The sequence below is a fragment of the Pristis pectinata genome, chromosome 32 (genome assembly GCF_009764475.1).
Source record: "Pristis pectinata isolate sPriPec2 chromosome 32, sPriPec2.1.pri, whole genome shotgun sequence".
Classification (NCBI taxonomy): Eukaryota; Metazoa; Chordata; class Chondrichthyes; order Rhinopristiformes; family Pristidae; genus Pristis; species Pristis pectinata.
Window position 1 is genome coordinate 2,445,903 of NC_067436.1, and position 15,208 is coordinate 2,461,110.

Below are 15,208 nucleotides of genomic sequence, written 5' to 3' on the forward strand. Positions count from 1 at the left end.
CTGGGTGAAAAGGTTCCCCTCAGATCCCCTCTGAATCTCTTTCCCCTTACCCTAAATCTATGCCCTCTAGCTTTATTCACCTCTGCTGTGAGGAAAAGTTACCTCCAGACTACGCCATGTATACCCCTCATAATTTTATATGCCTCAGTCATTTTCCCATTTAACCTCCTCCGCTCCGGGGAGAACGGACCCAGCCTCTCCAGTCTCTCCCTGTTACTGAAATGGTCCATCCCAGGCAACATCCCAGTGAATCTCCTCTGCACCCTGTCCAGTGCAGTCACATCTCTCCCATAGTGTGGTGAACATGAATGTTTAAAGAGACATTGAAACTTTGCGTCCATGCTGTCAATGATCTTTAGCTGTGATTCACCGACCAATGGGAGCCAGTTTCCTCTGTTCATTGACGCACCATTCGATGCCTCAGCCCCTCTATCTGATCTCACTCTTTGATGTAGTGTGCAGGCACGGTAGTGTAGCAGTTAGCATAACACTATTACAGTGCCAGTGACCTGGGTTCAATTCCTGCCACTGTCTGTAAGGAGTTTGTACATTCTCCCCGTGTCTGCGTGGGTTTCGTCCGAGTGCTCCGGTTTCCTCCCACATTCCAAAGACGTACGGGTTAGGAAGTTGTGGACATGCTATGTTGGCGCTGGAAGCGTGGCGACACTTGCGGGCTGCCCCCAGAACACTCTACGCAAAAGATGCATTTCACTGTGTGTTTAGATGTTCATGTAACTCATAAAGATAGCTTATCTTAATGCCCAGTGTCTCTTAATCTCTCATAACTGATGTCTCTTCACTTGCCTGATCTCTCTTTCCCTTTCTCCATGGCCCCAAACAACATTCATCACCCGAATACATCCTGAACATACAAATAAAACTCCACCTTTCAGACCTCTGATGTAACTTTTAAGAAGGCAAGAGTCACGGGTGTTTTGTGATCTCAAGACATCCCAGAGTACCTTCCAGCCAGTGAGTTGCTTTTGTGTGTCTGCAGCTTGGAAACACAGCTAACATCAGTGCACAGCAAGCTCCCACAAAGAGCAACATTGCTGGAGAGATAATTTATTGGTAGGTGGAATATGTCAGGGAATGACTCCATCTGCTTTTAAATCGTGCGGTGAGATTTACTGTATAACCTCACTTCAGCCTGGGCTGATTGAAAGGGTGGCACTTCTGACACTGCAGCACTCCCTCAGTGCAGTCCTGGGGGATCAGTCTGCATATGGATCAGTCTTTGGAACAGTGAGTTAATCCACACCCTCCTGACACCGAGACGAGAGTGAGCCAATCAAAAGTGGAGTGGACGCACTGCTCAGTTATTTAATCTCCCCTCTCTACTTCTTTTATCCTTTAAAAGTGCCAGCAGTTACCTGGCATTCACCTGCCCAGATTATCCTTGCCTCTCAATGTTTTTCCCAGAGAACCACCACCCCCAGTAATGTGTCACCGCACCTTCTGTTCTAGAATGGAAGGGGGGTGAGGAGGTGGTGGGGGATGGACGGGATGAGGTGGGTCAGTGAAAGGGCTTAGGATGGCTTGGGATGTTGTGGGGTTGGGGCAGAGTTCAACATCGAACAGCACAGGAACAGGCTCTTCAGCCCACGACATCTGTGCCGACCATGATGCCAAATTAAACTAAACCTTTCTGCCTGCACGTGATCCATATCCCTCCATTCTCTGCCCGTTCATGTGCCTGTCTAAATGCCTCGTAAACATCGCTATATTGTCTGCCTCCACCACCACCCCGGCAGCACATTACAGGCAACCACCACCCTCTCTGTGTTTAAAGAAAAACTGCTCCGCACATTTCCTTTAAACTTTCCCCACCTCACCTTAAAGCTATGCTCTCTAATGTTCGATATTTCTACCCTGGGAAACAGATTCTGACTCTCTATCTCTGCCTCTCATCATTTTATAAACTTCTGTCAGGTCTCCCCTCAGTCTCTGACACTCCAGAGAAAACACGCCAAGTTTGTCCAACCTCTCCTTGTAGGCCTCTAATCCAGGCAGTCTCCTGGTGACCCTCTTCTGCACCCTCTCCAAAGCCTCCACATCCTTCCTGTAATGGGGCGACCAGAACTTCACACAATACTCCAAGTGTGGCTTAACCAAAGTTTTATACAGCTGCATCATGACTTCCTGACTCTTATGCTCTGTGCCCCAATCAATGAAGGCAACGTAGGGTAATACAATAGTTGGTGGGAAGATGGCCGCAGTTCAAGTGGGGAGGGGGTTTAGTGCGAATGCAGTCAGTGGAGGTGATGGGGTTGGGGAAGAGTTGGTGGGATAATGGGTACAGTTCAGGTGGGGAGGGTTTAGGGTGTACTGTGTGTGTTTCTCACCTCTCACATGGTCCTTTTGTTATGTAACATGGAATCCTGGGACCACTGTACCTCACAGGGCAACTTCTTCCCCAGGTTGGCTGATGGGTTGGAGCAACAAACAGCTTTGGAAGTTTAACCTCTCTCCTCCAGTGTGGCAGAGCCTGTGTGCTCTGGCTGCAGTGTGTGGGTGGCAGGGAATGATCACACTGACCAGAGGCAGCCGGCTGTTTGTCCAGGCGGGTGAAAGACACTTTGCTGCAAAGTCGGTCAGAGCTCGGAGTTTCAGCGGGAGGGGAAGTGATTTGCCGAGTTAAAGGGAAAGATTGGGAAATGGGTTTTGGTAATGTTCTCTGCCGAGACCCGGTCTCCGGTGCTGACTGGGTGTTGTCGAGGTCGGTCCTAAGTTGTTGATCTTCTCTCCACGTCTTCAGGTTCTTTAGAAGTTGTGTTTGTCCGAATGTGTCGCGCGTTCGACTCCCAGAACAACACCGTGTATTTTGACGGGAAATTCGCTGGACCCGACATCTTCAAATCGCTGGGTAAAGGAAGACTTCTCGTGTTGTCCGTCTGCCTGACCCCTCCCCACCCTCCAACCCCGCCACAGCCCTGACCCCCCAACTCACCCCTCCAACCCCTCCACCCCACGACCCACCGACCCTCCCCCAACTCACCCCTCCATCCCTCCCCCCCCCCCCCCCCACCGGACCCCTCCACTCCGCTGACCAACCCCTCCACACCTCTGACCCTCCCCCTGACCCCTCCACCCCCTGATCCTCCAACCCCTCTTTCATCTGTTCCTTCCTCTCCCCACCACTCTCTGCCACCTCCTTACCACCACGGATGCATGTATTGATTTAGTTTTCAGGATGTGGGAGTTGTGGCCCAGCGGAGGTTTATTTGCCGAGAGGTTGGGGGTGAGCCCACACCTACCGCAGCAGTCCTTCTGGTGACCATGCTCCCGGGGAGGGAGTTCCTGGCTCTAGACTGCATGGCGATGAAGAACCGGGGTTATATTTCCAAGTCAGGATAATGTCAACTTGGAGGGGAACCTGCAAGTGGTGGTGTTCCCCTGCACCTGCTGCCCTCGTCCTTGGTAGTGGTCGAGGTTGTGTGATCGGGAGGTGCTGTGAGGGTGGTCTGGGTGAGAGCCGCAGTGCGTTGTAGATGGTGCACACTGCAGCCGCCGGTGGAGGTGATAGCCCACCCCACCCACAGCCCTCCTCTAACCCAGCACCCCTCCCCACCCTCTCCCTCTCTCCTCCCCTCCCTGACTCACCCACCCCTCCTCATCTTTTCCAACCCCATCACATCACCTCCAATATCGAAGGAAAACTGGGAAGCAGTCAGGAGGCACAGCTGATGGACTTCCTGAGAGAGACATCTCCAGCCAAGGCAGGAATCACATTCCAGGAGCCGGGAAGAATCATGGCCTTCCCGCAGTTGCCTGGTTGGTTGTGATTCTGTCTGGTTCAGTGTTTACCACAGACCACATATTGGTACCGTGTCCCCAGTAACTTCCACATCACTTGCCGGGAAATTTTGTAAGCATCCATCTCTCCCCAAGGAGAGATTGAATGCATTGTTGTCAGAGAGAAGCTTCAAGGCAAGGGAGCGAGATGTCTGGCCCCAGAGACCAGCAAGGTCCATGGGTTAAAAGGAAGCTTAGATTTTAAAGGGAGGCGGAGCAAATTGTTAACCAGAGTAGGCGTGGTGAAGGGAAAGGTGCAACTAGTGGAGCGCACAAACCAATCAACAACGTGTGGGGATTTACAAACCATACAGAATCTCTGAATGGTCCGAACCCACTGGCTGGGTAACGCAGTAACAGCATTATTGGTCCCATCATTAGTGTAGTATGTCACAGAAGCTCTCATGGGTTCAAGCACACTCCCCTCCCATTGGTCAGTTTCTGGATTGCCTGACAAATCATATTCTGAGTGATTTATTTGGATCATTTTGGAATTCCAACATTTACACCAATCTGCAAAAACAGCGCCCCGCGGGCCGGCTGACAACGAAAGGTCACTCGCGGGGTGAGATCTCATTCTCCATTCACCTCCTCTCCTGCAGGTTGTGATGACTTGATCAACTCCGTCTTTGAAACTGGCAAAAGTCTGTGTGCGCTGCACTTGGTGGAGGATGAGATTGCCTTGTTTTCTGCTTACGTGTTGATCTCAGCTGGTGAGTTCCTCCATAAGTGAGGACGGTCACCCTTAGTGACTGTATAATTGTCTACTTCATGATGTTTCCACTGCACTCCAGTTACCCTTCCTCCCTCTTTATAAACCAGATGTTTCTAAGGTAGGTGGGCCAATCAGAGATTCCAGAGAGCCTGGCTCAGCCATTGTGTGACACCTCAGACATTGCTGCAGGAAGGGTGATTCGCTTTGGCCAGTGAGACTCCCCACCCCCAGAGCACTGATTGGGAACATTTGTCCTTGTGTCCACAACAATTAATGCAGACTGAGAAAGCCAGGGATTAATCAAAGGTGGCCAGCATATCCTTCGTAGGGGGAGATCACATCTGACCAAACGGATTCAATTTTCTGAAGGTGTATTGATGAGGGTGGTGCGTTTGATGTGGTCCACAGGAACTTCAGTAAGGCTTAGGACAGAGTCCCACATGGGAGACTGGTCCAAAAGGTTAGGGCCCATGGGATCCAGGGTAAACTGGGTACATTGTGTCCAAAATTGGCTTGGCAATTGGAGACAGAGGTAGGTGGTGGAAAGTTGTTTTTGTGACCGGAGGTGTGCTACAGAGAGCGGTGCTGGGACCTTATTGGTTGTCATATATTAATGATTTGGATAAGAGTGTAAGAGGTATGATTAGCAAGTTTGCAGGTGACAGGAAAATTGCGAGTGTTGTCGATAGTGAAGAGTCTTAGGCTACAGGACGGTTTGATCATTCGGTAAGATAGCCAGACCAATGGCAGATAGAATTCAATCCTGATAAGGGGAGGACACAAGGAACAAAGGGACCTTGGTGTGCAAGTCCATAGGTCCCTGAAGGTGTTGGCAGAGCTAGATGAGATGGAAAGAAAGTCTAAGGGTTGCTTGCTTTTGTTTGCTGGGTCATAGAACATAAGATCGCTGAGGTCATAGTACAACTTCATTAAAATATTGGTTGGGCCACACCTGGGGCACTGTGTGCGGTTCTGGTCACCACACTATAGGAAGGATGTGATTGCGGTGCAGAGGAGATTCACCAGGATGTCGCCTGGGATGAAGTGTTTCAGTTATGAGAGACTGGAGAGGCTGGGCTTGCTTCTCTTGGAGTGGAGGTGGCTGAGGGAGGTGTACAAAGTCATGAGGGGTACAGTTAGGGTGCAGAGTGGCAAACTTTTCCCATTGCAAAGACTTCATAATCTAGAAAGCATAAGTTTAGGGTAAGAGGATAAGGGGGGATCTGAGGAAAAATCTTTTCACTCGGTGTACAGTAGAGCAGGTATCCTGGCGATATTCAGACATCGAGACGATCAGTTAAACCAAGAAGGATTAGAACGTAACAGACCAAGGGCTGGTAACTGGGATTATTTTAGACAGATACTTCATGGTGGATGACAGGCCTGACTCTGTGGCTGTGTGTTCACTACAAGAGCACCCACTGGAAATAGGTACCCAGGGGTTCACACCTGGGGCAGTGACTGGGGACGTAGTGATATACACACCAGGAACTGTGATGGCAGGTGAGTGTCTAGGTGTCCATAGCTGGACTGACGTGCGGAAAATGGAGGGTTGTCTGTCTCGATGAATTACAGGGATAGAGCAAATCAAGATTCTGGAGAGATTTGGTAATAGAAATGGGAACTGTTGTATCCAGTTCCACCTCTCTGTCTCAGACAGAGGGTTCTGCATCATCAGAGAGAGTTCCACAGTGTGACCTCAGTGTGTTAAAGTTCCATGGTGTAACCAGATTCCCTGGAGAACCGGCTGTGTTGGCTATTGAACCACCTTGTGGGTTTACAGTCTGCTCCACCACTTCCACATCCAGTTTTGGGTCACCCTGCTTGCAAGATGTGAGATTCGAACTGACTGTATACTGGTCATCGGGATGGAGGATGAGGGGGGACCTGATTGAGGTGTATAAGATGATGAGAGGTATTGATAGGGTAGATAGTCAGAGGCTTTTCTCCAGGGCTGAAATGGTGGCCACAAGAGGACATAGGTTTAAGGTGCTGGGGAGTAGATACAGAGGAGATGTCAGGGGTAAGTTTTTTACTCAGAGAGTGGTGAGTGCGGGGAATGGGCTGCCGGAAACAGTGGTGGAGGCTGATACGATAGGGTCTTTCAAGAGACTGTTGGATCGGTACATGGAGCTGAGTAAAATAGAGGGCTATGGGTAAGCCTAGTAATTTCTAGGGTAGGGACATGTTCGGCACAGCTTTGTGGGCCAGAGGGTCTGAATTGTGCTGTAATTGTTCTATGTTCTAAACAAAGGTGTTTTTCTGATGTTCCGCTCAGTAGATGATCACTTCTGATTCTCTTCTTGATTGCTGATTAACTTCATTGACTGGGCTTCAGTTGTTCAGCAGGCATTGTGACAGGTACTTGGCCTGCGTGCTTCCAGTAACATCCCCACACTACTACTGTTCCCAGTATCTTGTTCACTGACTGTGCGGACTGTTTCCCTTTGTTATATTTGGTTTTAGCAGCGTTGATCAGGGTTATCGGTGTGGCGTGTATGTGGGCGGGTGTGTGGTGTGGGTATGGGTGTGGAGTGTGTGGGTGGGCACAGGGTGTAGGGATGAGTGTGGGGTGTGTGTGTGGGCACGGGGTGTGGGTTGTGTGTGTGGGCACGGGGGTGGTTGTGGGATGGGTACAGGGTGAGTGTGAGTTGGTGTCAGATGGGCACAGGAGGATGTGCCCTGTCTCCCCACACCCATGGTAGCACACAGAGTGCATTAACAGTCTGTGGTCCCAGTCATGTGTGGATTGAGGCTGGGCTGGGCTGCCGACTGCCGGGTTGACTGTGCTGCGATCTCAATCCCCAGATCGCCTGTGGCTTCAGGAGAAAATCAAAGTGGAGAAGCTGCAGCAGAGGATCCAGTTGGCCCTTCAACACCTCCTGCAGAAACATCACCGAGAGGATGGCATTCTGACCAAGGTACCGCACTTCTCTATCCACTGGTGCGACCCAAGCATCACTGGCAATGTCGGCACTTATCACCACCTATAATTCCCCCTGAGGAGGCAGTTAGGGGTCAACCCCATTATTGGGTGTGGAGTCATGTATGATTGAGAGAGGGTTCGGGCAGGAGAGCCCCTGGCCCGAGAGAAGGAGAGAACCCGGTGCTTTCATGGTCAGCATTCCTGATTTGGCTTACTTAAAACTCCAGAAGAACTTAACATCTTGTATTTAAATTCCCAGCCACCGCAGTCTCTGCTTCAGTGATCAGGACTTTGGCTGCTGGTGCAGTAACCTCCATGTTACTGTACCCAGGAGGAGAGTGGTGGGATTTACACTCTGAGCTCTCTCACGTTAGCCCTCTGAGTCACAGTTAAATAATTCACAGCCAGAAATATCAAGAACAGAGATTAGTACAAATTACGGGCTCGACAGATGCACAGCTGTTGTCTATCTGTCACCACAGCACCGTTGTGGTTTCTTTAGATCACCACCATAGTCTGTGACTCCAGCACAGAGATCGGCCTAGCACACAGCGCTCAGCCGATGACAGCACTCTGGTCCGACAGGGTGTCAGTGTGGCTCTGAGGCAATGGAACGTTGGTCTGAAGTCTCCAGTTCTTGGACTCTCCCATTTGCTGCTATTGACACTGTCTGTTCCTCTGCTGCCACCTCATTGTCTGGGGCTCAGATGTGGCCCCTCCCCGTTGGCCGCTCGGACCCGGCGCCCCCCCGTCCGCTGATCAGACGCGAGGGTATCACCTGTCACCCTGATGTACAGACACTCCCCGGGTTATGCATGGGCTCTGTTCCTGAGAACTGTGGTAAACCATTTTCTCTGTGTCAGAAATGGCTGCTTTCTACAGCTACCCAAATCGAATCACTATACATACACTTACTGTAATTCTTTCATTTTATTAAAGAATCACCCTAGCTTTACCCATAATTAAATTAATGGAAAATATACTGTCCAGTCATGAATGAAGCATTTTATTTATTTCTGTTATTATTATATACTTTATTATTGTTACTACTATTTTGATAAATGCTTTAAAATGTATGAGAGAATTTAATAAAATTGGATTTCTGTAAGTCATTCATCCGTCACCCGGGGAGCTCCTGTACTGACAATCGGTCCGACGTGGTGCACTTCCTGCTGCCCTGACACTCTGCCATTTTCTGTCTCTGTGACGTGGTCTCAACAGGCGCAGCCTGACTGTTACACTGATGTGATGCCGTCGTCTGTCCCTTCACTGCATTGCCACTTCCCATCAGTCCACTCTTGCTGCTTCACAGTGATGTGATGTTTGAAGATTTCTTCAACCTGTCCAGCATCAGTTGTCTTCAGTGCAGCTCCACGTGTGGTGAAATGATTGTGCTGAAAAGCTCATTTCAGTCTTGGTGTCTACCCTCGTCTGCTTTGTGGTAGTGCTGGGTGTTGGCCATCTTCCCTCTTGCTTTTACGTGGTGCATTGTCCACCCGTCCTTCTGCTGATTAGCTGAAGCCTGGACTTTAACTTGAAGTGGAAAATGCTGGAAAACCTCAGCTGGTCAGACAGTGACTGTGAAAAGAGAAATGGTCAATGTTTCGGATCTGCAGCCCTTTGTCAGACCTGAAACCTTGACTGTTTCTCTCTTCACGGATGCTGCCTGACCTGTCCAGTGTTTCCAAAATTTCCTACTTTATTTCAGGTTTCCAGCATCTGCAGTTTATGATTTCCGTGACTTTATCCTGTTGTTACTTCCTCTCTGCGGGCTTTCCACTCACACTGACAAAGGAAATGCTCTCTAATCGTTTCCCCTTCTCTTTCCAGCTCCTATCTAAAGTGACCACATTACGAGCACTGTGTAACCGACACACTGAGAAGCTCTCCACGTTTAAAGCAATACACCCAGACATTGTGCGTGTGCATTTTCCTCCGCTGTACAAGGAGCTGTTCAGCTCTGAGTTTGAGCAGATGATGCCAACAGACGGTTAATCTTTGGCACCAGTGGACATCGGCACCTGGAAGTCCTGCCGCGGGTCACGTGATGAGACTCAGTCACTCAGTGCACCAGCCGTGTGCACAGCCCAAGAGATCAAAGAGGCGGCAAGGTCCTGGGGGACTTTGGAGGGTTGGGGCGGGGGGATTAACATTAGTTTCCTAGTGAAAGTTGAACCTGTTTTTCTCATGCATTTAGTTTGTGTAGAGCACAGCGTACAGTGACATTATAATGCTGAGAAGCTTCTTTAGAGCAAATCTTTTACAGGGTATATTGAGTAAATACAGTGAATATAACATTTAATATCAGTATATCATTTTAACTTTGATGTGCTGTGAGATGATATATGAATCTATATTTTAAGCACCTTTTCCCAATTTGTACATGATATGTTGGTATTTATTAACTCTGTTAAAGGACATGCACAAGAAATACAAGTTTAATTGTTGAGTGTACAGGAGGGGGTGGGAGTTTCAGATGCTGCTGTTTAAGTTGATGTTTGTGTGTTGTAGGAATGCCCACACAATTAGTTTGGTTTACAAACGCACTCCAGTTTCCATTGTCTGTGTGGCTGAACAGTGTGTAACTGATTCAGATCCAGAATAGTACGGTGAAAGGTGACGGTATCAAATGATTTATAAAATACAAAGCCTTGTCTGGACCACTTAAGAAAGAGTTCTATTTTTATAACCCTCGTATGAATATTAGGAAGCACTTAAAATATTCCGGCAATAAAAGAGATGTGATTTGTGTAAAATGTTTTTTTGTAAGGCAAGACAATAATAGAAAGAAATGTTATTTTCTAAAGGCTTGGTATTATTTTCTTCTGAGACCATGTCTGATTCTGTCTAGTGAGATGTTTTCATCTGATGTGCCACAGTGTTTATATGTTTTCTGGCAAATATCCTTGAAATGGAGGTTTCCTTGTGAAACGACATTCCAAAAATGTGTGAATATGTAGAAATGTCTAAAGCACACGTCTGTTTTTGGGTGTGGAGAGTGGGTGTGTGTGGACAGCCGTGAGGTGTAGATGTTGGGTGTACATGGGGTGAGGAGTGTGAGTGTATGTGTGGTGTGCGTAGGTGGGAGTAACAGTTTGTGTGCGTGTCTGAGTGTGTGGGTATAAGGGTGAAAGAAAGGGTGTGTGTGTGTGTGTAGGTGAGTGAGTATATGTGGGTGGGTGCATGGCAGTGTGAAAGTGTGTGCGTGTGGCAGTGTGCGCACGCTTGTGAGTCTGGGTCACTGTTGCTTTTTGCACGTCTCATTGCTCCGTAGTGCAATATGTAAAAGGGCACTCACTGGTGCACATTTAACCCCTCAGGGAAGTAAACCGTGTGTTTCTACAGTCTCTTATTGTGCTAAGGGCTGTTGTCTGAATTATCTGTGTGTCTGTGTGTGAGGCAGTCCCGGAGTTAGTCTGGCTCTGGGATCTCTCTGGATCCGGGATGATCTGAACCTTGCAGTTAGGCCAGTGTTTGTTTGAAATGTGGTGAGTGTGGTCAGTTACCAGTTGTGACACGTGGCTGGCGATTGCTGTTACTGTGAAAACAATCCAGGATTCTGACTACATCTGAAGAATTGTAGGAAGAAATTCCCCGTGGTCAGATGGAGGATTTGAAATTTTAGCTCAGGGAGGATGTTTGGTTACAATGAGGGTACGAAATGGTCAGGTACTTCCATTAACAGTAACAGAGCAAGGACATGCATGCTCAAAGAGGTTGCAAACTGACTTGAGGATAAAATTGCTTACAGTTACTATTTAGTTGCTAATCAATGTCTTTCAAAACCTCAGCCATTGTACAAGAATGGTTCAGGCTTTGCTTTTATAGTGGGACTGCTTTTTTTGGTGGACACTTCTATGGAATACTGATAGATGCCTGACTTTATCATCACACTGTTCAGGAGACAGACCTGCTCTCCCAACTGTTCCGACTGCCCTGATGTGTGTTCTGAGAGTTTATACCGCCCACACCTTGCTACTGTTTATCAGGACAGCGCAGTGCCAGCCTGCCAACACACAGCCTGTCTGGGGGAAAGCAGGGTCAATCTCAGAGGGGCATTGCCCAATTGGGACAGAGAACAAACTCCTCGACCCAGTCTGACAGCAGAAGGAAAACCTGATCCTGGAGAACCCACTGTAAGAGTAAGGCCCTGTAGGATGGGCATTAGCCTTCAGCTGACGCATCAGCTCCCAGCCTTGACACCTTCCCTGCCTGCTGTGAGCTGTAAATCCCAGGGCATTGCCACTCCCTGCTTCTCCTCGAGGAGCTGCCACTGGGTGTCAGGGCGGCAGGGGCAGGCTGCAGTTACCCCAACAGTTTGCACGAGGTTGGGTCCGTCCACTGAACGCCCTCACTGAATTCACCACAATTGTGTTCGGGAGCCTCCATCCCAGGGATGTGCCCTCCTGTGCCCATCACCCACACTGAGTGCCCATCCGCTCATTCATACAGGACTCCGCACCCACACGTACATAACACCCGTTCTCGTAGCCGTGTGGCCCATCCACAGCTCCCCTTCACGTGTTCAGCCCTGGTTCCATTATCCCAATGGGTGACTGTCAAACAGCCTCTTGTCTGATCTCTAATATTTCCATAATTAATAAACAAGTGTTCAAAGTAAACTCTTTCCTTTTTACTGCCCCAATTTTTATTCACTTTCATTGTTTTACACCTTTTCCCAGATGATTGGTCTTCATTTCCCGAAATCCTCAGGATAATCCCAAAGACTTGTCAACCCCAACAGGTCGGGTGTTTAAGGAGGAATTAAAGGCCAGTGTTCCAGTCATTAATTGCTACACTCTCCCCCTGAATATGTTTTGTGCTCCAGCTCAGTGTTCTGGCAGCCAAAGGACGGTGTGCAACTCCTCACAACTCTGAATAAATAACCTCAAACAGATCCTGCAGTGCCCGGCTCTCATCTGCGCAAGGTCACAGGGCACATGCGTAAGGTCACGGGACTTCCCCGAGAACAAGCAATGTTCACTGCTGTCACCGTAAGGCAGGGTCTTCAAATGAAAGGGAAAAACTGCAGATGCTGGCATTCTGAAATAAAAACATAAAACGCTGAACACACACAGGAGATCAGGCAGCATCTGTGCAGAAACAGTCGACACTTCAGAACTGATGAAAGGCCTTGCATCTGAAACGTTGACTGTTTCTCCATCCACAGATGCTCCCTGATCCGCTGAGTGTTTCCAACGTGTAATGTTTTTATCTTTGAGTAAAAGACAACACCCTCCATCCTGGCTCTCTGCCTGTGTACGGCCTCCTGCCACCATCCCAGCTTCTCCCCCACTCACATCCCCCTGCTCTACCCCATCAAGGGTTAACATTACCTGCACCACAATAGCAAAAAGCAACAAAATCAAAATGCTGTAAGACCATCGCAGGTGGTCTGGACCAACAAAGGAACAGGACAGATTGATGATTCAGGTGAAACTTTGTTCAGAGCTGGTCAACTGCAATTAATGGTAACTTAGAAACCAAATCTCCAGTTTCCCACTGTCTCCTGTTAGACCTGTGCAGGTGTGACCTCTGCCAGTCAGTCATTGCCTCTGCGCCATTGCTCGGTTTCCCATCTGATCAATTACTCAGATAAAACAGAGCTTCCCAACAACTTTGTGCAGTTTATGAGAGGTTCCTTTCTGCGACCTTGGCATCATGCAGAATTATACTGCCTGTTTGACAGAACCGGGAACGGTGACTGGCCAGTGAAAGGGTTCACGTTATCATTTACAGTATCAGCATCAGTGTTGCTCAGTAGGTCATCAGGGTCCATTTACACTGTAGCTCAAGTGAGGTACTCTGCTGGAGTTGGCAAGCCTTGTGAGACTCACCAGCCCGTTTCAGAGCTGAGGGATACCGAGTACAATACACCGTTGACATTAATGGGGCACTGCTTTTTCTTATTCTTACTCCGAATAAGCCGTCATCTGTCTCAAATGAGATTTCTCCACTACTTACATCTATGATTGTGTATTAAAACTGCTTAGACACGGCCACCTGCACTTGTTAATGGTAGGCATGGACTCGGTGGGCCGAAGGGCCTGTTTCCCTGCTGTATCTCCTCCACTTTCCTCAGTATTTGTACCCCACTCAGCAGGTACCTCACTGCTACCATTCAATCCCATTTTGGTGTTGTCTGCTCACTAACACCTGCTTTCCCACTGCGCAGTATCCATAGAGGTGTTCTCTGAGAGTTCATTTGCACAACGTAGTTCAGGCTCCTTTACATTGACAGAGAGTATGGATTTTTAGAACACTTCAAACCAGTTTTTAATGTGCAAACAATTTTTCAATCACAAGCAATAAAAGATATTTTGTATGGTGAAAAATTAAAGTTTTCTTAAAAAGTTTTTACCTAGATATCTGTTTGAGTTGCTGTGGGCGTTAATCTCATCCAAACAATGGCCTGGTGTTTGGTCATTAAAGTGTCAGATTTAAGCGGACTGTGTCCCTTGTGTGTGTTGGTCCTCATGAGGGAGGTGTTTTGTGTTGTGGGTTGGGCCAATGTTGACCTTTGCAGCTGTATTATACTTCCCCAGTCTAAAGAGAAGTGTTAATGGGGCAAGCCCAGACAAGGCTTTTACTGTTAGTGTCAGCTGGGAAACTTTCAAATAGAATTTTATCCATTTTTATAAAATCTTAGCAATTTTTGCCTCCAAAGTTCAAACAATAAAAGCTAAAACTCTAGCCATAACACCATGTCAAGCAATAAAAGATAAAAGTAATCACTTTCTGTGCATAGTAAGTCTTAGACCTGGGCTTGTAAATGCTGCCTGCTATTTATCACCTACATCGCTGTAAGTTACTAACTCTTTGGTTCAGAAGAATTTGCAATGGCCCATTTAGAGTCCCTTCTCTCTCCTTTTCTCTTACAGTATTTAATGTTGATTCACCATGTATACAGTTATCCTTTTAAAATTCTGTTTGTTTCTGTATAGGTAAGGAAGAAAATGGTATTATCAAGCTGCTCAGAGCAAATATTTAACTGTTTATTAAATAAAGCATTATAACTGTATAATATCTTTATGTATATGCTATTTTAGCCATAGTTACAAACTAAGGTGTACTGTTTGTGTTTCCTGCTGTGTGGTGCTAGATGAGTTGCTTTCGTGAAGAAATATCATTGTTCCTAAGTAATGCCACCGTGCAGTCACCTTAATTTCACTAAGTAGGTCAGCCACAGATACACATGTTAAAAGGCAAAACTTGGGATACATAACAAAGACTGGGGTAAATTATCCTTCTTGGCAAAGGACTGTGTTACTTCCTTTAGATACACCTTTTTTGATTCTCTTGCCTACAGTCTGTCAATCCTAGATAGTCTTGCTCCTTCACTGATTCCTAAATAAAACAAGTATTTTGATCTGTTTTGTAAATAAAACTGTAAAAAGAGAGATTTAATGTTGTCTTTTAAAAATTCAGATTTTCATTCTAATATGAATGTTGTTATATTGTACTTAGAAACTGTTACCTTTAATAATCCCGATATAAAAACTGCAGTTGGCACATCAGTTTCAGATGTGTTCACGTGCGGTTACCCCACAATAAAATCATTGCTTATAGTGGGCTCTGCCTGGTGTCATCTTCTTTCTTTCCTCGTCAATGAACTGTTGTGAATTCTTTCCTGAAGCCCACCCAACCCAGGAGCCTCCTGCATCCCCTCTCCATGATCTAGTACATCTGCTTTTCATCTCACTTTCATACCACCTCACTCTCTTCCTCCCTTCCTCTCGCCCTCTTCCTCATCACCCTCATTCCAGCTTGCC

The 15,208-nt window shown here is 47.5% G+C and overlaps 1 protein-coding gene across 2 annotated transcripts in view; it reads left to right on the forward strand.

Annotated features, from left to right (window-relative positions):
* LOC127585189 (nuclear receptor ROR-alpha A-like) overlaps positions 1 to 14,987 on the forward strand; it is a 91,999-nt gene extending 77,012 nt beyond the window's left edge. For both annotated transcript variants that reach the window (XM_052042421.1, XM_052042420.1), the window contains 4 exons: positions 2,759 to 2,866; positions 4,398 to 4,508; positions 7,319 to 7,431; positions 9,267 to 14,987. In XM_052042421.1, coding sequence (XP_051898381.1) covers positions 2,759 to 2,866; positions 4,398 to 4,508; positions 7,319 to 7,431; positions 9,267 to 9,431 — 497 coding nt within the window. In that variant the 3' untranslated portion in view covers positions 9,432 to 14,987. The remainder of the gene's footprint in view (positions 1 to 2,758; positions 2,867 to 4,397; positions 4,509 to 7,318; positions 7,432 to 9,266) is intronic.
* Positions 14,988 to 15,208: the final 221 nt, after the last annotated feature.